Source organism: Dreissena polymorpha, unplaced genomic scaffold, assembly GCF_020536995.1.
Source record: "Dreissena polymorpha isolate Duluth1 unplaced genomic scaffold, UMN_Dpol_1.0 chrUn037, whole genome shotgun sequence".
In the NCBI taxonomy this organism is placed as follows: Eukaryota; Metazoa; Mollusca; class Bivalvia; order Myida; family Dreissenidae; genus Dreissena; species Dreissena polymorpha.
The window spans coordinates 250,047-277,180 of record NW_026273351.1 but is presented as its reverse complement, the minus strand read 5'-3'; the positions used below and the strand labels follow the sequence as shown (position 1 = coordinate 277,180).

Here is a 27,134-nt window from a genome sequence, read left to right as displayed (position 1 = left end):
TCTAAGCTGAACATAAATAGTCGCTCTGTTAGATTTGTGGAAATTCGCCATTGGTATTCAGAAATATCGTATGTACAAATGTTCGAAAATTAAGGGGGTCCCTGTGGAACTATAAACACACCATATTTCTTGTTTTTTTTTCAACGTCTTCTCCGAAGGCCAATGGCCAGGGCAAGGCCTTTCGAAAACAAACCTGCATTGTTTTGGAATACTTTTACAGTAACATGCGCGAACTAAGTCGACACGACCTTTACTTTCTGCAGGTCCGTGCCGTTTTCCTGTCTTCAGTATGTTTGTTTAGTTGGTTTATGGGCTCGAACATAACCGTATGTGGAGTCATGCCATCAGTTGTCGTCGAATCCCTTTGTAAAAAAGTCATGATATCAACAGGATCTCGATTAGGATCAAGTTTTCGAAAAAGTATTGCTTGTGTTGATGGTTCAATTATTGTTAAAATACAGTACTGCGAAGCACAACCGTTTGTGCTCACCTTAACAACGAATTGGTGTGTATGCGGCTGAAGAGGAGGATTTTCTGAATCAAGAAACAAACAAAACGTATCAAAACGAGGCAAAAAGTCTGTATCAGACATCATTCCGGCTGTTGTAGTGCCCTCGATTTGACTTCCAAATATATAAGCTCGTCTATTATGCAAAAATGCGATTAACTTCACAGTAATTGCACGTTCAACAGAGAACAATACTTTCCGTCTAAATTGAATAAAATTTTCACTGACAGCAACATCATCAAGAACACGTGAAAGTATATCTGAGAAATCTCTATCATCTGGCACATAACTTTCACCATCTTGGGTTGTTTTCCACACATTCCTCTCATTCCGTGATGACTGTTTATATTTGCCTTTAACTATGTAACAACTATTACATTATATAAAACAAGTTAACTAATATGGAATGTCTATGTGTTATATTATACAAAATAGAGTTTTTGTTGTGCAGTATTGCGTGACGGTGAACTGAAAAAATCCATATTGAACGAGGCGACATCACCCATGTTAGATCACATAAAACTCTTGCATCAATATTCAAATATCATACATGTTAGCGGTATGAATTTCTAAACTGTCGTTCAATGTTTAAATACCAAATTATATAAACCAAACAACCTTTTATTTTCGTTTATTATGTCCGTGAAATATTTTTCTTAACAGCATTATGCGCATAGACTTCGGACACTTTCCGTGATGTTATGAGACTTTCCAAACGGTGTTGTATTCAAAAAGTCCGCACACATGTTTGATTAAGTTACACTTAAACATCTATAACACTTCACTATAGAAGTCTTGTTGTGTCTTATTTTCCATTCCGACGTCTGAAATACATGCAATCATTACTAATTTACAAATGCTTTAGCATATTGTTTTATAGGTATGTAACTTAATGAATAATAGGGATGAATTTGAACTGGGATACACAATACATTAAACTACCAAAAGATTGTAAACTTAATTTATAACGACATAAGAAATAATTGAGTAAAATCAATTTTTGTTTGTTTGAATTTCACATATCTTGTTGATTAGAAAAATATGAAAAACAATATCATATATATTATTATGGTGTATTTTTGTGTATTACCATTCCTATCTGTGTTCACCGATTTCGCATCATCTTTTCTTTGAATCGTCTCGTCATTAGCGCTTTTCTCAAAGTGTTCAACGATACCATCGATGTGTTCTTCTTTGTCAGTAACCTCAGTTGTGTGCATTGGTTTTCTGTCAGGCAGGCCGCTAAAGCGTGTATTGGCCAATGCGTCAACTGACGATATTCTGGATTGGTCGTGTACGGTCATGCATACTTCGCTGTGTTCCGTAGTTATCTTTAAATGAATGTGATTACTCAGCGCTTATATTTTAATTAACACAATCATAAAAAAGTTTATCTCGCACATTATTAACATGATTGCAGTATGTATAACGGGGATATTACATTCAAAACAACACAGCTATGAAAGTGATTAAATAAATCGATTCGTTGGGTGTGATTTCGTTATATCAGGTCCGCAGCGAATAGTATATTAACATGAGACCGGATATAGTTTCTTGAATGAGATTTTTTTCCATCGTATAATTTTCATTATATTGTTTGACTAAATATTGTCTCCATGAACAATGCTGTTATGTATTAGCAACGCATGTAAATTGGAGTAAACGGCTGTTTTCAAATATCAAATGGATACACACTGAAATCACGATGTATTCAAAGACTTAGTTTGTGAACCAGAATGGATGGTTATGGAATTAACTGATATTATTTCGTCTTACTGATTTTGTTCATTGTATAACGTTTATGCAAAACATTTTGGACTTGGACTTGGATTTTCTTCTGTTTCCTGTATTGCCTACATATTCATAAGAGTGTCTTAATTGAATGTACTCCTGATAATAATACCCGAAAGGGGAGTTAGACAATATTGATAGATAGAAAGATAATTTAAAATGTAATAAATAATACGCAATTATTTCTTAATTTTAAAAATACGTTCCTATTATAAAGGTCACGATGGCTCTTAGCAATTACTCTCGGCCCTCATGTGTTATACGAAAGTTTGTGTTGAAATACAAAGTAGTGTGCTTGTTTCCCACCATCAAGAAAGATAAACACGCAGGGGAAGGGGCAGGTTAATTTCTTATGGTTTTTGTGGTTTATACCATATTGGGAGGTACCAATTTGCTAAATCATTCTATCCTATCATCAACAAGCATAGTTAAGTGAGACTCGCAATGCTTGTTATGAGATAGATTCCGTCTAATCATTTTTTATATGATACATCGCTTCCACATTTCTGCGTTCAAACTGTTTTATACCGATCATACTATACTGTTTAGCCTTAACTAAAAGCACGGCGTTTGCAAAACAATCCGTACAAGTACTACTCGGTACAAAATGTCTATACGAGGAAAGAATCGTTTGTATATCTAAAAAAGTTTAACACAATGGACGTATTTAAATTAATATTAAGATGACGTAGCCATGTAAACCAAACAAGGTCATGATAAACTGATATTGTCGTCTTACCGATCTTACTGAAGTGCTTCTAGATTTGAGGTAAGTGCTACTGGCGTACGACGACCTTTGTTGTTTTGTTTTACATGCTTTCCAAAGCTACAATATTTCAAATGTCTATAATTCATTTCTGAGCAGCATGGTTATTAAGCATAATAAACAAACATGGGTTACTCATTTGTCTTAAAAATAACATTTACATATTGTTATTTTTATTTTTAAAACCGAAAATGCAAGATCAATTGTAATTATTAGTTAATTGTTAGAATGGTTAAATTATTAATTAACAAATCAACATTTAAGTAAATAGTTACCGTTTTGTTGAAAGCACAATGGAACAAGAAAATCACAAAACCCTGAAAAAGATAGTCACATAAAAAACATTGCAATCGTAATACTACAACGCTTCTCAATTAAATCTCATAAAGCATTAACAAATTGACGCATTGCTTGTTATTATTAAATAGTACTACATTATTCATGATAAAATCATAGATCTAGTACGGACTATGCACAATACTGTAAAATTTGCAAGTTTTGAGTTTCTTTTCTCATTCAAGAAGAATATGTTAGGAGTACGTTTGCACTCGTATTAAGTGAGACAATTAATATATATCAACAATATAAGAATAGAAACTGTTGTGTTAGGAAAGAACATACACTATTGCGATTGTATAAAGCTTCGTATTACATAGTTATGATGATTATTATTTTCATCGAGTACCTGCAGACTGTTGCACACAGCGAAGGCGTACTGTACCCAGGCCATGCTTTCGTCCAGATAGAAAACCCCCAGAACCCACGTTAGTCCCATTAAAGGTAGTAGTACTACTAGACACCGCACTGCTGATCTGGGTAGATAATAAACTTTACATGTATGTATAGTGTGTCAAGTCTTGGTACGTACAGTAACATTATGCGACCGATTTGGCGTATTAACACATGTATTAGCTGTTAGTATTATGAGGTAGATCTACTAGAACGGTCATTTATTAAAACAAACTATACGCACAATTTAGGGTGCATTCAGTTAAAACATATAATAATGCACATATTTAAATAATATTCTACACTTGCATAGGTTAAGAAATATACCGAACGCTTTCTGTTAGCACGCCATTTTGCATGTCTTACAAAAATGCACTTTAAGACATTTTGACCCATAATGTTGTTTTAATAGTTTCTGCAATGTCATGTTTTTTTCTGTATTCATTCAATATGCACTGCACATGTGTCAGTTCAGAAATTACATTTTCCACTTCCATGTTTTATGCAATATTCGTTCTTATTATACTTATAAAACTTTATATTGACCAGATCTCAAACGCTGACACACTTATGTACCCATGTTTTTTTTTATTTTGACTTTTAAATATTTTTCATATTTTACTTTAGGAAGCTTTGATGCGTCATGTGGCTTGATATTCACATAGCTCAAGCAATCTGTAATACGCGAGGGAAACAGACAGATTGAAAACAAGAATGTGTAACACTGACAAATTGAGAAAAATTCACCAGTCCTTTACTTTGATCTTTCAACTGTTGACTTCTTTGCCATTGCATACGATCTTAGTGTTGCCCTTATCACAATCACTAGAATGACGAAGTTGACCTGCAGTACAACAACCTCGCTATTTAAATACCTAATAAACACAATTGTTATAAACACTATTATAAGTTCAACGGAATAATGCATAGAATATCTTTTTTAATTATGGCTTAAATGGTATCGCGCTTTATAGTAATTTTTGAGATCGTAAAACATACCAAGACCACTAGCAGTGCTGGTCCAACAAAGGCCCAAATGACACCTTCCTTGATGGTCAACCAGCATCTTAAGTTGTAAAAAATTATAATTATTCAAAATATTTATTTAAGGATATTTTCTTTTAAATGTGAATGTTATATTCCGAACGAGAAAACCTATACGTTAGCTTTAAAATCAATGTTGTGTGTCACTTACGACTGTTCGTTGCCGTATCCTTCTGTTTTGGTAACACCAAGCGTAGTTCCAACGATCACAGCAGGAGCAACTGAGCGTAAATCAACATTTAAGTATAGATATCAAAATGTCGTATATTGTGAACTGTTAACAAGCAGTGCATTTATATAATCCATAATCATCAATCTCCGTTTTCGAATTAAATTTAGACATACTTAAAGAGGATTTTTTTTATAGCATGATGTAATGAATTTCATTTATAATTACCCCAAGCTGCAGTCAGCATCCATTTCAATTTTGATTTTGTTTTAAAGACAATTAATATAGAAACGGCGATGTCGATACCTTCCACCAGCATAAGGGAGAAAACCACCAGGTAAATGTAGTGCAACAAAGACGCCACGGTTGTGCACACGATCTTAAATTGAAGAAAAAAACAACACATTATCACCATGGGGCACAATATCAAGCAAACTATATTGTGTTGCTCAGTTTACATTAAAATAATACTTTCAGCTTGAAACAACGTGACATTATCATTTTTGTATTTTATCAATCGAGCTTTTGAGGCTTCGCACTAAAATAATATTGACACTTGCCTTGTATTCTATTCTAGATCGCCTATAAAAATAGTATAAGAAATAATGAGAGCTACTATTATTAGAAAAATAATTCTTGCCTTGTTTTCCGTTCTGTCGATGCCGCCAATAAACATAACGTAAGAAATGATGAGAGCTATAGACAAATTCAACAGCACTGCAACACGTCGTTTGCCAACATACCTGAAATAAATGTTTCAATGTATAGAAATGCTACTAGTTACACGCCTGTTAACGGTATAGCACATGATAAGTAAATAAATATGGGACGAGAGAGTGGCCAACCATCAATTTTATACCCATTATCACATAGTACTGGAACAGTAAGTAGACGTGTATCGAATTTATCTTACAGTGTACCATTTATTTCTTAAACAATAATGTATAAGGATTAGCCGTAGCTATACGGAATTTCAATATGTCATTTTATTTACTTCCTTGACGTCATTAAACGTCAATGCCTGATATAAACTGCTACTGATTTATTATAGACAAATAATCGGTCTCCACGTGACCTGGTTTAGTCAATTAAAACGCGTATAATCTGTGAGGTAAGAAGTTACTTCCACATCCAATTATTAGCTTGTTTATAAATGAGTATATATAACATTATTGTTATTACGCAGGGCGAAAACAACAAATGAACGTACTTCCAAAGCACAATATGGACAATAACTGTCAGCCCCAATCCGGCCAATGATATTGAACAACCGACTATAGAAATGATGTCGAGGTCTTTCGTGTTCACATTGCTCTGAAAAAAAGGAAATACATTTTAAGAACTACATCCAATCATTTGACCCATATTTTTTAAATAACATCTGTCATAATATATTATGTTTTATTTCAACTTATTTGTTGGATTTTACCAAACAATAAAGTGTTGTCATTTTGTTTATTTTTCAGCTATTTTTAGTGTTGTTATCAGTTATTCGTTTGTGTATTGTTGTTGTTATTTTCAGAAATGAAAACAGCAAAAAAGCAAAACCGATGTGATAACTCGAATACTGTGATAACGTCGAACATAGATAAGTTTAATTAGCGACCCTTAGCAACTATTAACCACGAGTTTGATTTAAAAAAAAAATACCTGAATAATTGGACTCATGAGGACTGCAAAATTCGTCAGGTGCGTGCAACGACACGTTGCGCTAGAATGTTCTGAGAACAGGACTCGACATCCGGAGGTGTCCCAGGAAAAACTAGAACGTTTGATGAAAATACTGTAGCAATCTTTAAATATCTTCTTTTTAACATTTGCATTGAGATTTGTCGATCCATATATACAACTTTAATATAATGTTAAAAATGTTTAATAAATACGAATAAACTGTTCAAAGGAACCATAACCGTTAGAAAAAAAATGCGGTGAATCATCAGCGAAATACGATACATACATTGTGGCATTCCAAAAACTACAAATAGGTGGTGCATGTAGGTCCTGAAACATACAAAGCAACATGTTTAAACATAATTATCGCACGTTCATTACATCAAAACGCACATTTAAACAAATATGGAACAATTTGATGAGATCGTACCTGAGCGTACTTCATTGTTATGTCTACCACAAAGTCGGTGGTGTTTTCCCAGTTATCTAAGGTCACGGTCACAACTTCTGAATTTATAGTGGATTCACTAGAACACATTATAATAATACAATCAAGAGCAGCCAATGTATGTTCATACTTGCAATACTTAATTCAGAAACTAATATGGATGTGATTGCTCGTATTCGTATGATTTGCTTGCTTTATAGACCCGTATAGACGCATGTTTTATATGTACAAACCTGTAATTTTTCAACACTGATGAAATGAGTCCTGTCAGATTTTTGTACAAAACTGCTCCGATGGAGTGCGATCCTAAAACAAACGTGTTTCAAGAGATAGCAATATAAGAAATACGTTGTCGTATGATATACGCGAATTTCCATAGATTACGTAAACACAGTTCAAATTCAAACTTCAAGACGAAGACACGTATGAGCATTACTGTATAGAAACAGTTTTAACACACACAGCACTAAATACAACAAGTGATAAATGGCAAATTCATAACTTATTTACTCATATATGGCATATGAACGTTTTGCAATTACAAAAATGCCTTTCAAAAAAGTATAGAACATGAAATAAATTGTGTACCTACCAATTAATGAAGTGTTCGGCAGAATTATAGAGCTTGAAAAATTTGGAAATTTCAACTCGGCTGCTGTTTTGTTTATCTGTGTGACATGCACGACTAAAACATTGCAAGAAACAAATTAAACATGCCATTTCGTTTCTAAACAGTCAATAAGTTTAAGGAACATTAGAATCTAAATACAAATCTATTTGGAGAAGATAAATGATTACCCATATTATACGTAGGTATAGTTTTACTGGTATCAGACTCGTTTCCTAGTGAAAGCATTAAAATGTCTGTATATTTGTCAACCACATTAACAACTTTCATCGCACCATAATTAGCCGTACTCTGCAAAGATAAAACGAATTAAGGTAACATATAAGGTCATTAATGTATCACCACGACGGACGTGCTGACATTAACAAAATACATTTCAAAGAGTCAACATAAGAGAATATAAATATTTGTTTATGTTAGAAATTTTTCTGATAAGAATGAAGTGAGATAAAAATGAAGTCTTTATTGTGAAAACGGTCCTCAACAGTGAATGGCGTACGGACAAAAGACTACGCCGAAGAAATCCCCTAAATCATAAGATCACTGATCACTTCGTGCTCACTTCGTGCTCATGTTTGCTAATAAGCATTTGATTTATTGTCTTGCTGAGGAATTGATTGTTGAATATAGTGACGTACGTTATGGCGCACAATCCGTCTTTATTACTCAACTATGTAACCTATAAATCGCCTCATCGTACCGTGTTAGATCCGTCAGGTGGCACATCAGTTCCATATTGGTCGTCCCCTGATTGCCATGACTCAGCGTTATCACTATCCAGTAAATTACTTGTTGCGGTAAAGAACGACTTAAAAAAAGAAACGATAATGATTGTAGTAAATTCAAAAGGCCGTTTCTACAATCAATATTTACACGAGAAGCAATATAAAGCTAAATTATAAAATGTATCCTAAAATATCCCAGGAAATGTGATTTTAATTAAATTCTAGTAAATTATCATGTAATGTACTTTTTACTCAACTGCCTTGATGAAATTAGGAAACATATCTTACATTGGCTTGCTCATGTGTAACCTCCTTGTAGTCACTGACGCTTGCTATCGTGTCCAGCATGTCAGTTATAGCGTTAAGTTCGCCAATGTAGGCTGTACCGTTTGCAGGTTTTGTTACATTAACTAGCTGATCAAGACTGTCGGTGATTTTCGCAGCAGTCGGTGATTCTTTGAGTCTTTCCACCTTGTTTTGATCAGAAAGTTAATTTACAACATTACAATTGCGACACCATGCAGTATGTGCGTTTTGGAATAAAGGTCGTTAATTGTATACGTTGGTTTAAATTGAGTTGTCAGTTTTAAAATAAAAACTAAAGACCATGCTTTACATGAAACTAAATTATGGTGTAAAATTTACCTCAAAGCAGACGTAAAATGGAATAAAAATTACATTTGCATAACAACGTATAGTTTGTATGCAATATAACAATCATTGAAATATAATTAGCACTAACCGTTGATATTAATTCAGCTACGCGTTTGGATACGCAGTTGTAAAAAGGTTTGAGCCATTTTCCTTCCTGACTACATTGCCGACTTACTTTCCCGAAAAATCCTTCAAAATAGTATTACGTAAAATCCTACATTAAAATGCATAAGTTATAATTCCTATTTGTTTAACTTTTCATTTAATATATTATTTTCAATATTTTCCCCTTGTTTTGTAACATAAAATATAGCGAATGTAACAAGAAATAAACCATATAACGCTTAATATATGTGTTGTCAGGTGTACATATTTAGAACAGATTTCATAATACTTCTATAATGTAGTATGGACTGACAGAAACGTTATATATGTAAGAACATTAATTTAATATTTTACCACTTGGACAATCATCCTCAACAATCCTCCCCGGTTGTGTTTCGTTCCAAGTTCTTTTTTTGGTATCCATGTCGATAGAACAATTACCAACAGACTCTTGCACTTTAACCAATAGATAAAAAATATTATTAAGACATTGTTTTTAATACAAATTGGCAAGTAAACGACTTCATAGTTCTACAAATAACCATTTGTAGCAGGCAACACATTGAATTAATATAATCATCAAGTGAATAAGTGAAGAATGTAACATATACCTAATACATGCTGACAAAACACTTTGGAGTATTGTAGCAAAGCCAAATGATGGGATGAAGAATGCTTGTTCATACCTCATGTGCAATGGGTTTGTTTTTTCGATACATCACACTCAAATTACGGAATTCAGCACAATGTGAGTAACGTAACGACGCCTGGTGTCTATCAGTTTTGTAGACATAGTAAAACGATCAAAATATGCAAACAAGATGACCGTGAGGATATTTGAATGCTCATCAGAGAAACTGTAACTGAGTGGTATAACACTCGTAACCCCTGGTTTGGGCTACTTTTGACGACAGTGGCATAACTTGAACATATGTTGCTATATAAGTCTGAATAAACAATTCACACAACCATACGAGTTTGGCAATTGTGTGTATCACAGATGCATAATTTGAAGAAACTTAGTAGATGACCAATAGCTGATATTAAACACGCCTATCGACCTGTTCTTTTCAAAAGAAAATAATTTAAGTTATTATGCTTATAAAGCCTACATACAAATACTATATGAGCGGGTTAATTTGGAATCGAAAGGCAAGATGCCAATAAACTTGGTTTGGGTCCACTATGCGATGCTACATATCACATGCCAATCTTCTGAGCATTCCATTTCAGGAGATTATTAATTTTAACTGTTGTATATATACAGGTAAGAAAACATGGTTCTTCCAGGGCGGGGCAACTTTTGACCGCAGTTCAATGTCACATAACAAATACCAAACCGTTGGGCCTTGCGATTTCAGAAGAGATTTAGTGTATCTATATACATATATGGAAACCAAAGTAACCAAAAGAACCAAATTTACACCCCAGGGGTATGATATGCGCAAACTTGGTAGAGAAACACTAAAATATATTACACGATATTGAGAAGCAAATACCAAACATCTGAGCCTTGCGGTTTAACGGGAGATTTGTTTTTGAGAATTTTCTTATAACGTTTAAGGAAACCTCTCGGGTCCCCTCATCAAGGGGATGATTTAAACGAATTCGCAGAGAAACACAATGCCCTGTTACTTGGATATGCGATTATAGAGGAGAAGATTTTTAAAGATTTTTATTTTTAAACTTCTTTTGGCAACGTTAATAATCAACGAACCGAACCCATTTGAAAAACTTCAATAGAGGACTACCCATGGACAATTTCTGTTTAGTTTCGTCAACTTATGCCCCACCTGGGGAATATGTCGTACGCATGCAAGGATGAACGACGGAAATCACGGCAAATCAATTGCTCACCACGAGCACGTTTTGATCAGGTTAGCTTAACATTATCGCTTACACACAATGCATTTAGGTGCAGGTCCTGTCCATTGACCAGTAATCCTGCATGTTAATGTTGCCAAACCGACCAGCGTCGTGCCCGGTGAACAAGAAAACGTTGCCGTCGTGTTGGAGATTGCCTTTGATGGATTTGGCGCCAATTCGATTGTTAGATTGTCGTAAGTATCCAAAACTGGGCATTCTTGAAATAAAATCTTAAATCGGCATTCATGTATATTCATTAACGTATAATGCATTGTAGTTGACATTGATAAGTGCCTGAAAGTGTTGTTCAAAGCACAATCACAAATCTTATATTTAATTAGATTATAAATAATCGATCTTAATAAAACTTCTGAATAGATTGTATTAATAACTGTTGATAGTATACCTTCTAATTATGTATTACCTATTTGAACACACGCTGAATATGTAAGTGGACTCCATGTTCCATTCGCTGTACAAGTAGCAGATTCAAAACGTGTGTTGGTTTTGTTGACGACATGATACCCCGGATAACACGTCATTTCAGCATCAGAACCGAAAGTTGTCGCGTTTTTGTAAATTATTGGTTGATGGTTATCCAAACTAGAATCACTATACCACTTCCCACAATCTGTAAGATACAAAATAGGCATTTGTATTATATGCATCCCAAGGTTCATTGCTTTACAAATAAAAGAATTGAACGAACTAAGACATTAGTTTGTGTGATCACACCCATAAAGTGTTATCTTTAGTGACTGAATTTGTTTTTGAGACAGACGATTGAATCTTAAAGTTGGTATTATAAACGAAAAAATCTTAAATATTCGTTTGATTGTTATTCATAAAAGTATTTAATTTTACTATTGTAATTATTTGAATTAATATTCGGCGTTATTAGAACCATAACTAATACATAAACCGTTTATTTGTTAATTAATTGACATCAAATGGACACAAACAAATATAACAATTTAGTTATAGTTCAGTTAACATTTTTTTGTTAAAACGATGACAAATTGTGTTACTAGCTCTTGTGTGTATTATCGTGTATTATAAGTATTTAACAAAGAGTTTTTATCACTGAGGACCTTCTGGCATAGACGAACCGCATTAAAATCCCTGAAACACACGAAGAAACGAAGCCGAAGCTCTAAAATAGGTAAGGGACCGAAGCCGACAGGTATAAACCTAAGCAAAAAGATATCTTTGTGCATTGTGCGCTCAGTTGAATAATCTATATTCGTATCTAAGTTTCGTTGCTGCGAACAACTCATTCTATTCCAAAAGGCCATGTTCAAAGAGAAACCCCTGTTAAAAGATTATGGTACACGCAAATAGGTCTTCGATTGGAATGTGTTCATGACCTCAGTAACATTTTAATAACCTTCGATGGTAATAATCGACCAGCCCTCTTATCTTAGTAAAGCAATATAACTCTCCACTGCGTTCAGTGATAGTATACATTCTTCAGGTAATGATGATGACAAGAAGATGTGCAGCCGAACAATTTTCAATTTTTGTATAATTATGTCTTTTCTAAAACCTTCTCAAAGCATAAAAGGTTATGATTTATTCACTTTCTTATAAAGTTATTGTTTGCATTTGCATATAAAAATTACTTAGTGCGCCATAATGTCCATAATATTGTATGGTTATGTGCGACGTGATTACTATGTAACTTCTTTAATTTAAAAAAATGTGTTTGTAAATAAAAACCTGAACATAACATCTATAACAAGACCACATTCATAAAAACGATAATAAACTTTGGAATTTATCTGTTACGACCGCTTTTATCTTTTCGCATTAAGTTTAAAAATCGCAGCCTGTATGTATTGCGGTTGATATAAGCATACTTTCTAATGATAATTGACCTATTAAAACACACGCCGAACAAGTAAGTGTACTCCATGTTCCATTCTCTGTACAAACAGCTGATTCAGATCGTGTGTTAGTTTTGTTGACGACATGGTACCCCGGATTGCACGTCATAACAGCCTCAGAACCAAACGTTGTCGCGTTTATGTAGATTATTGCTAGGTGGTTATCAGAAATATTATCACTATGCCAATCTCCACAATCTGAAAGATAAAACATATACAAGCTTGTATTATTATCTGCATCAGTGACACTTAAATATCTAAATTGTTGCATCACTTACTATTTCTCTTATCTAACCAAAACAAAACCAGGATCTCCACAATGTTAAATGATAATATACATTCTTCAGATATTGATAATACCTAGAATCTGTGCAACCAAAACACACGTTTATTTTTTATATACAATTATTGATTTTTTTATCACATTTTTACGTCATAATCAAAGCCTATATGCTGCTGATTTATTTACTTATAAAGATATAAAGTATAATGTTATTGTTTGCATTTGTATATGAACGATGTGTTTGCGCTTTAATTTTATTTATAGTATATGCGTCATGATAACCATGTAACTATTAACATTTTTAAATGTCAAATATGTTCTTTAAGAAAATCCTGATCATAAAATCTATATCAATCAAGAACACATTAATATAAACGATTATACACTTTATAATTTAACCGATAAGGGCGTTATCATCTACTTACAAGTATTATATTTCACTGCTCTTATCAAGTATTTATGTATTATTTCGAGAAAATGATGAGCCCAAAAACTAAAATATTTAAACTAGTTTCAACTAGGATGACTTATATGATAAATAACCAGACCCGCTTTGTCAGAGACATGGCTAAATTCAAAGGCACATAACTACTGGTAACCATTTACATTTTATCGTAGCTTTTTACGACCACAATTCTCTATGCGTAAAACAAATAGCCAGTGAGACGAAATATAAATAGATATTTAATTGTTTAATAAAATGTTCAGAATACCAAGAGTAATTTTATACTAATCGTTTGATAACACTCAACGAATAAAATATTGAAATAGTAAACTTCATAGTTACGTGGGGTAATTAAACCAGTGACATTCGGCGACATTGTCGCCTCTGAACGTTTCCGTAAAAATACTACCTCTATATGGGTATTACCAATGCGCGTGAAGTGGACTGCATATTGTTATGTGTAAAAACAAATTGTCTGAAAATCCAACCTTGATCTTTATTATATTGTTATACAAATGCGTTCTCTTTGACAATTTCCGCTTTTCGGGAATTTTTCGTTTAAATGATGTCTCTTCTTTGCGAAAATGCAGTAAAGTCGGTAAGTGTCGTCCCGGATTAGCCTGTGCGGACTGCACAGGCTAATCTGGGATGACAATTTACGCACAAGCATTTTGCCAAGTTTTCTCATAACACGACACATAAGACTCTCGAATTTTATATTTGAAATTTAATATCAGATAGATGTCCTCTAAGAAGTTTTTCTACTTTTTCTCCTATTTATTGCATGCCCTTGCGATCATATACCCGTTTTATATAGTCATTAGACGTATGTATTATATTCGATTCATACCTTTCGGTAAATAAGTGGAAAATACCATTGGATGATAACCAGATGTTACTCGAATGAAATTATAATATTTAAGAATTGCACTCTTGCTTGTTGCCACGTTTTATGTGGCTTTACACAAATGTTTTGTTTTACCAAATGGTTAATAACCGAACCGTCGATGTGAAATTCGACCTGTTAAACACGCTGACAAATTTCTTTGGATTGTGGTAGGAAAAAACACGGTTGTGGACAAAATGATATTTTATACTTTATATACGTCGTATGTTCAATACACCACACACATATTACGGAATACAACACAAAGTTATTAACTTGCACATTATAAACTATTTATCAAAATATGTAAACAAGAAGACCCTCTTTAATCTGCACACATTCATTGTTATCAGCGTATTAACAGTAGCTTCTTAATTTTCTATTAATTTGATAATTTACTGAATGTTTGTTTTAAAGAATAATTACAAATAATTATCCTCTTTAGTTTGTTTTGTTTTTAAATGATTTCGCATTATACCAACTAAATTAAACTTCTCCTTTATATGTGTGATATAACGTAAAATAATTGTATTCATGAGATTTGAAAATAGCAGATTGCAATAATTACGGTTGATATTTTTTATACTTAATTATCAGTATTTACCTATTGGAACACACGCTGAATAGGTAGGTGCACTCCATGTGCCATTTTCTGTACAATAAGCTGATTCAGAACGTATGTTAGTTTTGTTGACGACATGGTGCCCCGGATTGCACGTCATAACAGCCTCAGAACCGAACGTTGTCGCGTTTTTGTATTTTATTTGATGATGGTAATCCGAATTAGAATCACTGTACCAACCTCCACAATCTGAAATATATAAATAAATATATGAAATATATAAATAAAGACCTTCGTATTATTACATGTATCCCAACATGCAACAATAGAAGAGTTAAACGCATTAAGGCATGACACATACATAAAGCGTAACGATGCGAAAACCATCAAGCCTTATAATATAATACAGGACAGACGCGGACTGTCATAATTTCAGCTTGACTGTGTCTTGAAATTGAGTCGAGCGTAGCCTTAAGATGTTTTATAACGCCTCTAATGAATGTCAAGCACCGTCGCAAAAAGAACAAACGGAATCCAATGTAGCTTTTTTAGTCCTCCAGGGTTCTTAACCTATTGAAAACTATTCCTCTTGTGAAGGACGCTAATCGCGTCATAGACGACATTTTCGTTAATGGTGACAGTGCCAAACTTCACACAGAAGTTACCTTTGTATAGATTTATGTAATTATTGTCATCAAATTAAATCATTCTAGATGTGTATGGATAGATATAACTGGTTTTATTTAATATAAATCACCATAATTGTCAACATAGTTGGACCTTTAATTTACGGTTTGCATACCAATGCTATTTAACTCGGACAGGAGATTGTGATAGTACTTGAAATCGTATGCTCCTATATGCAAGGCTTATTACAAAAAACAACAACAGAGGACGTTAAACTTAAACAGTTACCCGTTTTCAGTAACACAAGTCTATATCTGTAGAACCATAAAAAGTAATAGCATTCATTGAGCATTGATTGACATTAAATATGCATTGAATAATATTTATGAAAAGTATACTATTAACTGTATGAACACACGCTGAATATGTAGGTGTACTCCATGTACCATTCCCTGTACATATCGCTGATTCAGAACTTGTGTTAGTTTTGTTGACGACATGGTAACCCGAGTAGCACGTCATAACAGCCTCTGCGCCGAACGTGGTCCCGTTTTTGTATTTTATAGTTTGATAGTTTACCGAACTAGAATCACTATTCCATGCTCCACAACCTGAATGACGGAGCTATATAGGTTCTTACTATAGCATGCCTTCTCGTTTAGACCATTAAACAATGAACGCGTTGAACGCAGCTTTTATAAAAGTCTTGAATAAGTGAAAATTATTAAACTTGGCCGAATATTGCTTCTCAATGCATGACAAAAACGTATTTAAACACACACGTGTAATATTACAAGCTTTTGTATTATTAACAACAATTGGTACAAGAGTATTCCTTAATATTATTTGATGTTGATAATTACAATAAACAAAAAACTAAATATATGGTTATAATATGATAATTAACGAAACTATGTGATCTACTAGATAGGGAATACGCATTTAATTGCTTTACAACAGATCTTGCATTGCAATCAAAATACTTTATTGGTAACAAAAGAAAATAAACATTTCCGATCGTAAGAGCGCATTAAGGAAATTGACGATCATCAAAATCATAGCTTTTTGAAAATCAAAAATATTTTTTAGTTTTATTTTCAATGTTATTATATTATACTCGTTTAAAAAATGGTATCTAAAATTAACTTAAAAACTAATAACACACCTTGATTGCACAAGACACCCACATCTTTAGAATGATTACAGTTGTTTGTTCCCCACGCGTTGTGTTGACAAATGTCGATATTGGTCTCATTGCCATTGCACCGGACATCGTCTAACCAGATCGTGGTGGTGCCGGGGCCGTAGTATGCACCTGGTTTTGGCTGGGCTCTGGAACTTATGGACAAATGTATCGTTGAATATTACATATCGGTACTTGATATAGCTATGCATACCGCTTACACCAGTTTTAAATCAACATACGAAAAAACCGTTGTAAGGCACCTTGCAACTTCTCTTTTGATCAGTCCTTAATCAAGAAAATGTTCAACAATAATTCAACTGACTAAAATCATTGAAACAAAACTGATTTGACCTACAAGCTAAATAAATACAAAAGCTGTATTTGATTTACGAATACAACTATGATAATGAATTGGACTGCATTGTTTAAATGTATTTGTGTAAGATGGCAATGGTGAAGAAACATGTCTGTGTTTTGGTTATTAATAATATACAAAGAGCACATAAGGCTACTTCTTCTCTATTTGGCCATGATAAAAAGCCAGTAATTCTACATGTACGTAACTCAATGATTTTAACATATCTCATTGGAATACAATCAGATTCATGAATATTGTACAATTGATTGTACCATTGTTAATGCCTTGATTTTATATGAATTCGTGCACACACTTTAATGTCTAAAACTCAAAAAAGCTTTATGGACTTAGACTGAAATGGTCAGTGTAGATTTCAAATATAAGAATAATGGCGTCGTAATATATATGGCTTTTTTGAGTAGAATTAATAATTTCATAAAAAGCTATATGGATTACGACGCAATTATTTTTTTATAATTCAAAGAAGATAAATTGTTGATGAATCAACGACGCTTTATCGACTACGACTCAAAGAGGCTTTATGGGCTACAACTCATTTTCTCACCTGGTCATGTTGAGCATGTTGCAGACGACAGCTGCGCTCTTCGTGTCAAAAAGGTCATCGCACACGCTTCCCCAAACCCCCTGGTAAAACACTTCAACTCGGCCTTCATTGGCTGCTGGACCCCCGACCAGACGCACGGGTGTCGCAGCTGAAGGTCAAACATCAGTTTGAACTATTCCATTTCTGTTGTACTCACATATAATTTAACAGCCACTTAAAATAATGTCTGTGTTCCGTGGAGTAAATATGTAAAACATATATTTAAGGAAATAAAGATAATACATTCTAATTAAACTGTTCTATAAATATGTACGTTTTATTTGTATACCATTTTATGTCTGAAAATAATCATCGCAGTCAACATCGTCAGCATCACTGTCACCACATATAGTATATTATGTCCCAAAACTACCGAATATCAAGTCTTATACAAACTTAACGTATTCTTAAACTTATAAAGTTTTAAATACACATCCAGTCCAGAAATAATAAAAAAACATATATCTTACGCGAACTCAAGCTAATAAATAAAACCTGGGAAAAATAAAAATACTCTTAAAAAATAGCTTTTACCGTGTTCATAAAAAACAGTCAACCATACTCATTAAATAAACACTCTAAGTCCCACTCATGAGCAGTACAAAAATGAAGACTAAGACCATACCATGAGCGCAAACGACGACCACATCTTCGCCGTGACGACAGTTGTGGGTTCCCCAAGCACTGTGTGGACACCGGTCTATATCGTTTTCATTTCCAAGGCACCGAACATCGTCCAGCCATATGGTGCCAGTACCCTGACCGTAATAGGCACCATCCCTATGTTGGGCTCCGGAACTAATGGACACATGTATCGATTAATGTTAAATTACAGTGCTTGAAAATTAAATAGCATTGTAGAAAACGTACATCAGGTTCAAATTGAACGCAATCTTAAAATTCAACATAATATATTATTTAATTAAATTCCGTATGTACTAGATTTCAACGTTATTCGATTTTAAAATTCCTATGTTGAACAGGCATGAGGGGCCACTTACTAGAGTTATTGTTCAGCAATATAAAACAAAAGCTTTACGGCCTCAACTTGTACGTAGCTTAATAAACAACTACTCTTTTCCTCACCTCGGAAGATTGAGCATGTTGCAGACGACAGCTGCGCTCTTGTTGTCAAAATCGTCATCGCAAACGGTACCCCAGGTCCCGTTGAAATACACCTCTACACGGCCTTCATAGGATGATGGACCCCCAACCAGACGCATGTATGTCGCTGCTGAAGATCAAATTGTCACAAATGTGTTTAATACAATTTAAACAATAAATACTATATATACAGGATAAAACAGTGTAAAAAGTAAATATCTTATACCCTATCGCTTTCGACTAAACGTCTTTTTCAGGGTTTTATTCAGATATATGTGCACGATTCATCAGTGAGAATGTACAATTGGACCATTGTCTTGTTCAAACCTGCGGCCACATAAAACGACGTTCCGCTGATTACAACTGTGTGTTATAGACTGGCACGCGGGATGTTTAATATATCGGTATAACAATTACATATTACAAATTGCCGTGAACGTTGGCATTCAGTGTTGTTTTATATGTATGTATCCGAGAGATGAGCTGCTTACAGACAAAACAAATCACTAATTCCGTTTACATGTACTTCCAAAGAAGAAAGAGAAAAATGACACCAATACATTTTCAATCTTAAAACGACAGTTATGACATAAAATGATCATAGCTAAGAATAAAGTGTACTCATTTTTACTTGAACGATTGCTATTTTTCTCATTAAATTAAATCTCAAATATTATCGATTTTGATCGATAGCAATGATCGTGAAATTGCACTGAATGTTGGGTATTTTATAAATTTGACTAATTTAACGCTAAGAATCGCAGTATATTTAATACAAAAATATTTCAGTACGTTCATTTTAACTTCAAAATATGCTCTTAGAAACACATTTGTAAAGGCAGATAGAACTATTCCAAGTACAATGAATAAATGAAAAGTGAATGCTGTAGATCTATAACTTTGTAAAACAAATAACCAGTAGACCTGATAAGTTGTTTTGTTAGAAGAGGAAGCCGGTACAGAGTTCAAACAGGCTTGTTTTTTAAACTTTAATGTATATTTGGTAGCATTAAGTCGCATGCTTTACACGAATAACACAACACAAACGTTTTACAATAATAGAAATATGGTCAAATGATTACTATTTGCTACAGAAAATCCGGAATCGATAAATTGACCACCGCCACATTGACTATCACGTGGCCCGCTACTGAAGACGGTACTGAAGAATTAGGCAGATTTCAGCGTAACCATAGCGTATATCCCTTTTATTTCAATAAACAATATTTTATCACTTAGGACACTATGATTGCAAGCAAGTCAATCATGAAACAAAGTAGTCTCGATATGTTTCACAGCGTTAAAGAATAGATGTTAAATAAGAAATATACACGATAGATTTATAAAATATGTATCTCTGCAACACTATTTAGTTACAACACGTAATGTTTAAGGCCGAGTTAGCTTTTTAAAGCACACTTTTCAGTAATGCCATTGCCTGAAATGTAAGTAATTCTTTATTGAATGGAATTATTCAAGGATAATTATAAATGTTCTATCAATATCTTAAGTCTGAAGTAAATTTTGTGATTTTAGCGTAAATAGTGCCGGAAATATTAATTAGCGAAACTTTGAATGAAATAAGGCCGAAGTAGACAATTATATTGAGAAGTAGATATCTGCCTTTGTTTTAAACATTATTATTTCTTTATGTAAATACTCATATAGTACCGGAGATACTAATTAAGAAACTTTATAAGATTCAAGACCGAGGCGGACTTGTTTTATTCAATTGTACATATCTTTGTTTGTCTGAATATTAATTAGTTCGTTATTTATATTTCTTATTCAAGTATCTTTTTAAAGGTAATGTAAAAATATAAAGCCCAAGTACATTTTGTGATTTAATCTAAAATTGGTCCGGAAATATTTATAAGCAAAACTCTTTAAGATTTCATGTAGAGGTAAACGTTTTTTTAAATTAAAAATATGTTTATGGTTTAGTCTAAAACTGAAGTTTCCATTTTAATTAATATCTTATAAATCGCTCTCAACTTTTTACAAAAGCTCTTGCCGGATATGAGTTTTAAATGAACAGGTGCCGGAGCTATTCATTAGCATAACTGTGTAAGATGTCAGGACGTTGCATACTTTTTAATTGAAAAGTACATATCAGCTTTTACCTATAACTTTAATGGTATTTTATTATTTAAATAATGTTTACTAAATTGATTTAATAATTTATTAATTTTTCTTAATAGTGTCTAAATTTACGATAAAAATGTTCAATATAAAAAATATGGAGCCTTACATAAACTTAAATAGCTCCAGTGATGTTCTCTACATTTCCTAAACTTATAAATGCCTATATTAAATTTTCGTAATAAAGTCTAAATTAACGATACAAAAACAAAACACGAACACAATAATTCATGTTTTTCTTTGTTAATTTCGGATTGTCATTTTAAGCAAAGTAGATATTATGGTCTTGAAAAAAACATCTGCGATAGAGGCACAAAAGCTTTTCTTCAGTGGAAGGCGATGTCCCAAGGGTGGTTTAAAAGTGTTAATTGATATGTCTGCGACACCACATGTCTGCACATGTGTTGATACCGTTATTAAGATAAGATGCCATGCGTCACATTCTGATAACATTTAAAATGACAATCAGGGAAATCAATTCATGCTGAGTTTTATGACTTTAAAAAACAATGCATATTAGAATCTTGTTTCCTGTAATCACCAAATAACTGAAAAAAATATTTATTTATAACATACGAACTATTATGTAATGATCATTTCGATAACAGAAACTATTTACATCTTCAAATATATTAGATAAAAGTGCTTCGCATCCTATTATTGTTCACGGACCTTTTCAAACATATAGGTCGCTGTATTGTTTTTCAGTACCGTAAGTCGTCGCGCGCGAGTATTCAGGGGCGGTAATCCGGAAGTTATCGATTTCTTGGAATTTCTATCATCACATAAGGAAAATCCTCATTAAACATGAGAATACATTCCACAAATTGACTGTAATTTGAAGTCTTATTTTAAAGCGACAATGCTTGTTCAACATTTTGTGTCTTTTAAGATTGTGTACGCGTTCAAATGGCTTATATATGACATGGCTGTCGGTTTTCATATTATCTATGCACCGCTGTCGACCTTACCGCACCGCTCTAGCTTTATCCGAGTACAAGGAGTGCTATCTTCATGCACTCTTAAAAAGAACACTAAACCCATATTTAAAACAAACTTGAACACCAAGAAAATAATCCGCACAAGACTCCCATATTTTCACAACTATCACTGTAATTGCTATATGACCAAAGTGTTAAATGTATATGTGAGTGTAAGTAGATTGGTACATTTAATTGCAAATTTTACTATTAATTGACTTTACACAATTGGACAAGAATCTCAGTAGTAAACAAGCCCGATACAGCAAATACCTAGCCATTACACCCAGACAAATACATATGCAAATACCAAGTAAAACAGTAAATAATAGACTTCGTCAAACACATTACATTATGACATAATAAAATGATATTTATCTTAATCGGCATAATTGTAAAGAGAGTACATATGTAATAACCTACATTGCGACTTCTAAGGTATGACGGACATGGTCGCATGGCAATCGGAAATGTTGTACTATAAATTTAAACATTTTAATAACGAAACAAATATCTTTCTCCCTATATTGTGATCATCACGTTGATAACCTTTGCGTTACGGTTATTCTGACTTTATATATACACCCATGCTTTTTTACAGTGGTGTCAACATGTGTTGAAGACACTTAGCGAGTATGTTGTGTGGCTAATAGTATTATGTCAATAATTGTAATCTATATCTTTCAGAAACCGATGCAAGTTTGCGCTCCAAATAGAGTTTCCACAAGGTGATAGTCGTTATGTTAAATTGTCTTGATAAATAGTAGTATTATAGGCCAGACAAGCAACAATATTTCATTTTAGCCCATTGATCTATATATGAACCATGACCTTATACATTTGATACCAAGTTGCTGCGACCTACATCCCGTCTCAACACGGTGAGACGGGATTAAAACGCATGTTCCTACTCCCGTTTATTGTTTTAATGCCTAATGCTTTAAGGTCCGATAACAAGTGTTCAATACTCAACATTACGCACATATAAATTATAATCATGGACTGATCTTACGGCTTTAAAGGTAGATCTATAATTTTGCATCGGTCAATATGTGAATAAAAAATTTAGATTATTATAAACATATAATTCTGATGAATGTGTAAATAAGACGAAATGTTTTATGATATTTTTTACAAGATTCGACCATATCCGCCATCATAATGGATGCATTAAGGATGTCAAGACAATCTACGGCTACACAACTTACGATGAAGCCAGGCTAAATTAAAGCAGGCGTAAAAGGAAGACTTTGATCATCATAGTTTGGACTCAAAGCTTTTAATACAGTGACAAACTTCGGAATGTGGGTTCCACATAAAAACTAATATTTCTTCTTGTTCAACAAACAAAGTGCGACTTTTTTAGCCTTTCTCTACCTATTGGTATGTCGACAAGCTTTATTCCGAAAGGCGTATAAGTCTCCATCATAATCCTCATTTGGTTAATTGGAAGTTAAGTATTTAGTATAGGTTATATGTCCTTAACTATCAGTAAAGAGCATGCGGTGACATTTCGTGATTTCGCCCTTTTACGCCACTACAACTACACCAGACGCGCCGTTACCTTTCTGGACAATGAGCAATACTTGCATTTAAGCGGTATGTTAGCACTAGAGAAATAACCAGGATTACAAAACCTCTAAATACTTATGTTACTATATATAGTAACAAAATTGACTCGAATGCATGTGGTTATAGGTCAAATTAAGGTGATTATCACGTTTGACCCGCAGGGCCAAATGTTAATTATCGATAATCGCCCCGGAGCTAAAGCACGCGACGTCACCTGAAAAAAATGGCGTCCATATTCAGTCTTTTCCAACGATGATAAATAAAATTAAGCCGCAGATCAACGAAATAATTAAAAAATAACGAATCATAAAATAAGAATTATTTAGTTTAACAGGAGTCATCCAACATCAAAATGTAGTAAACTACAATCTTACCTCAAGGACATCTCTGATCAAATGCTTATAATAATACAATTACAACGGTATGCACTTTTATTTTCTGTTTTTCCTCCCCATGATCTTTATTTATTTCAAAGTACACTTTTTTAAACGTTTAACGAAATCGAATGACTGCTCGGAGTGATTTCTTTAATTCCTCTTGAAGTTTCCAATTATACATCACACACAATCCGAAATACGTTTTGGATTCGTTTGATGCTTTTTTAAATAAATATTTTACTGTTTAATAAATCACAACGTCCGAATTGATGTCGTAAAAATAAAGAAAATAAAGCTTAAACTGGTGTGTTTCGTCACATAAATGGCTTCATACAAGATAGATAAGTCATAAACTGCGTAATCAATTGAATTAAAATAAAAGTACGGAAAGCTGGTTCGGTAAAATATTTTAGTGAAGAAACAAATAGGATGATATGTAATATAAACGATAACACACGCTAAGTATTCAGTATTAAAGACGTTAATACCATCATTGCTTGAGGGCTTGAAGTGAACATCACTCTGCGGGCCGATTATCACTTCTGGCCTTCATGCAACGAGGTATTAACCTCATAATAATTAACGGGTATTTGAAATGGTCTTTCGCGATTGGATTTCGGCAATATTCAGTCGTTTTGATACGGACTACCATAAGGGCCATCGTGGTTACACATAAAAATCCAGATGGCGACAATGCGATAGTGCGATAGTACGATGGCGACAATGCGATAGTACGATGGCGACTATGCGATAGTACGATGACGACAATGCGACAACGCGATAGTACGAGGGCGACAATGCGATGGTCATCGTACTGTCGTCATCGTATAATCGCATTGTCGCCATCGTACTAACGCACTGTCGCCATCGTATTGTCGCACTGACGCATTGTCGCCATCTGGCTATCGCACTGTCGCCATCGTATTGTCGCACTGTCGTCATCGTATTATCGCACAATCGCATTGTCGCATTGTTGCTATCGTGCTATCGCATTGTCGACTATCAGTACACAAACTATTCTCATTGCAGAAACAAAATAATTGACTTTATAAAGATGTACTTTGATAGAGGTTACAGTTATAATGAATTCAGATTCTTATTAAGTTATAGAATGGGTATTGATGAAAGGTATGCCAAACTGTAAAGTTTTTCTTAAAATGGCTCCATCTAGGAAAAAATACGATGTGCGCATGTGTACCGGAAGGCGACAGACCACAATGCGACAGAACGATGACGACAGTGCGTCAATACGATGGCGACAGTGCGATAGTACGATGGCGACAATGCGATAATACGATGACGACATTATTATAACGCGATTGTACGATGGCGACAATGCGATGATACGATGGCGACAGTACGAATTGTCGCCATCGTACTATCGCGTTGTCGTACTGTCGTCATCGTTTTATCGCATTGTCGCCATAGTACTATCGCACTGTCGCAATCGTATTGTCGCACTGTCGAATTGTCGCCATCGTACTATCGCATTGGTCGCCATCGTACTATCGCATTGTCGCCATCATACTATCGCATTGTAGCAATCATACTTTCGCATTATCGCAGTGTCGCCCTCTGGATTTTAATGTGAAACCACGATGACACTAACGGTATTCCGTAGTATTCCGTAAAAATGGAACAGGAAAAATCTACATGTGTAGTTCCCCAGTCGGTTAATGGGGCGATTTGTTTTTGAGGGATTTGCTAGGTTGATTATGTTTAAAACCACAGATCTAAACGGTTATTAAGGCGTCAGATTACCCACATGACTTTCGTTGCAATCTCACCATTAACATGTTTAGCAATTTTGTATTATATCACAGTTCGCACATTGTAAAAATTATTGGCTTATTCGGAAAATATTAAACTTTCTAAGTGATTTCAACACTTTAACATTTATGATATTTATTTTTTTCATTTTAAATAGGGCATGTGGGTAAGGATGTCATCCTGGGTACGCACCGAATTGTAAATCTCGTGATTAACAGTAAATCACAATACAAGAGCTTGCCATACAACACTTTAACATTCGAGAATATTATCTTTTTTAATATTTCTGACATCCGATTAACATTACTTCATTTGATATGTGATATATTCCTTCAAGGGCAGTAACCATATATATATATATATATATATATATTTTTCTATATGTTTCTTCATATTCCAATTAAAATAGAGCGACACTGCATTCATACTTGTGTTTACACTTGCATATACATGTATGGTCTGTAATAATCCACATACATTATGTACAAATAAATGCCCGCATGTTATTTCCCGTAACATGACTTTCGCTGCAATCTGTAAAATCACCTGCTTGTTTGGAAAATGATAAACTTTCGATGTGATTTGAGCTCTTTAAATAAAAACAAATTTTAGATTAGGCACGTGCGTCATCATAGATACCAACGTGATTGTAAATCGCGTGGGCGATAAATTGAACTTTGATATCTTCTAATAAACATAAAATCACGATATAAAAGCTTACGAAACAACAATTTTAAACTCAAAAACATTAGTACTAATAATATTTCTGACTCACATCCCTTCCTATGATATGTGATATTGCTAACTCCTTAAAAGGCAATATTTGTTCCGGAGATGAATATCAATAGGTCTTTTCTATATGTTACTTCATGTTTCAATTTACATCAGTAAATGCATTTTCTACTCAAAGAGTGACAAAACATTAGTGTTTGTGTTTACACTTACCCGTTTGACCAGCCATCGTCCACATACATAATGTACAAATCAATGCCCACATGTTATTCTCCGTAAACCTTTCGCATACAGTGCACACGCTAACAAACTACACACTATCTTCCGTATTGTAACACGCGCACAGTGACAATGTCGCCTTGTTCATGTCATCTCATGTTTGTCTATTTTGATTACTTTCAAGTGAGTCATGTGATTACTTCTGAGGAAACTATTGTGAAATGATACGGAGTGAACATGCGAAAGACCGCAAAATAATCATCACCCGTAATCAGCAAGCCTTTGTGAGACTATCAC

General features: G+C 33.8%; 2 protein-coding genes across 6 annotated transcripts; both read right to left on the bottom strand.

The window, feature by feature from the left end:
- Positions 1 to 15,412, bottom strand: LOC127863787 (adhesion G protein-coupled receptor B3-like). 5 transcript variants are annotated; one of them, XM_052403428.1, is made up of 25 exons: positions 15,209 to 15,412; positions 12,982 to 13,188; positions 11,529 to 11,735; positions 11,139 to 11,321; positions 9,593 to 9,694; positions 9,222 to 9,322; positions 8,768 to 8,950; positions 8,455 to 8,562; positions 7,925 to 8,045; positions 7,719 to 7,811; positions 7,360 to 7,432; positions 7,109 to 7,205; positions 6,965 to 7,008; positions 6,658 to 6,769; positions 6,218 to 6,321; positions 5,648 to 5,750; positions 5,236 to 5,386; positions 4,990 to 5,059; positions 4,794 to 4,860; positions 4,553 to 4,638; positions 3,751 to 3,877; positions 3,341 to 3,382; positions 3,039 to 3,125; positions 1,599 to 1,839; positions 1 to 1,332 (listed from the first exon to the last, which is right to left on the bottom strand). In XM_052403428.1, the coding sequence occupies exons 1-25, from the start codon at positions 15,324 to 15,326 to the stop codon at positions 1,280 to 1,282; spliced, it is 2,880 nt and encodes a 959-aa protein (XP_052259388.1). In that variant the 5' UTR covers positions 15,327 to 15,412; the 3' UTR covers positions 1 to 1,279. The 5 variants fall into 5 exon arrangements, with proteins under 5 accessions (XP_052259388.1, XP_052259390.1, XP_052259389.1 ...); XM_052403430.1 differs by having other exon boundaries at positions 5,314 to 5,386; XM_052403429.1 differs by having other exon boundaries at positions 13,015 to 13,188.
- LOC127863783 (deleted in malignant brain tumors 1 protein-like) lies at positions 15,365 to 27,134 on the bottom strand. The gene is made up of 7 exons (XM_052403426.1): positions 26,832 to 27,134; positions 19,028 to 19,175; positions 18,567 to 18,739; positions 17,903 to 18,050; positions 16,998 to 17,131; positions 16,199 to 16,404; positions 15,365 to 15,415 (listed from the first exon to the last, which is right to left on the bottom strand). The coding sequence occupies exons 1-7, from the start codon at positions 26,881 to 26,883 to the stop codon at positions 15,365 to 15,367; spliced, it is 912 nt and encodes a 303-aa protein (XP_052259386.1). The 5' UTR covers positions 26,884 to 27,134.

Excerpts from the sequence above, each read along its gene's own strand:
- LOC127863783 (XM_052403426.1), bottom strand. The coding sequence starts at position 26,883 with ATGTGGGCATTGATTTGTACATTATGTATGTGGACGATGGCTGGTCAA. Across the intron at positions 19,176-26,831 it reads GACGATGGCTGGTCAAACGG|CAGCGACATACATGCGTCTG; the intron begins GTAAGTGTAAAC and ends TTTGATCTTCAG. Across the intron at positions 15,416-16,198 it reads ATTCAGCGTGTGTTCATACA|ATTGTGGAGGTTGGTACAGT; the intron begins GTTAATAGTATA and ends TATATATTTCAG.
- LOC127863787 (XM_052403428.1), bottom strand. The coding sequence starts at position 15,326 with ATGACGTGCAATCCGGGGCACCATGTCGTCAACAAAACTAACATACGT. Across the intron at positions 11,322-11,528 it reads TTCAGCGTGTGTTCAAATAG|AATGCCCAGTTTTGGATACT; the intron begins GTAATACATAAT and ends TTTTATTTCAAG. Across the intron at positions 7,009-7,108 it reads TAACAATGAAGTACGCTCAG|GACCTACATGCACCACCTAT; the intron begins GTACGATCTCAT and ends TGTATGTTTCAG.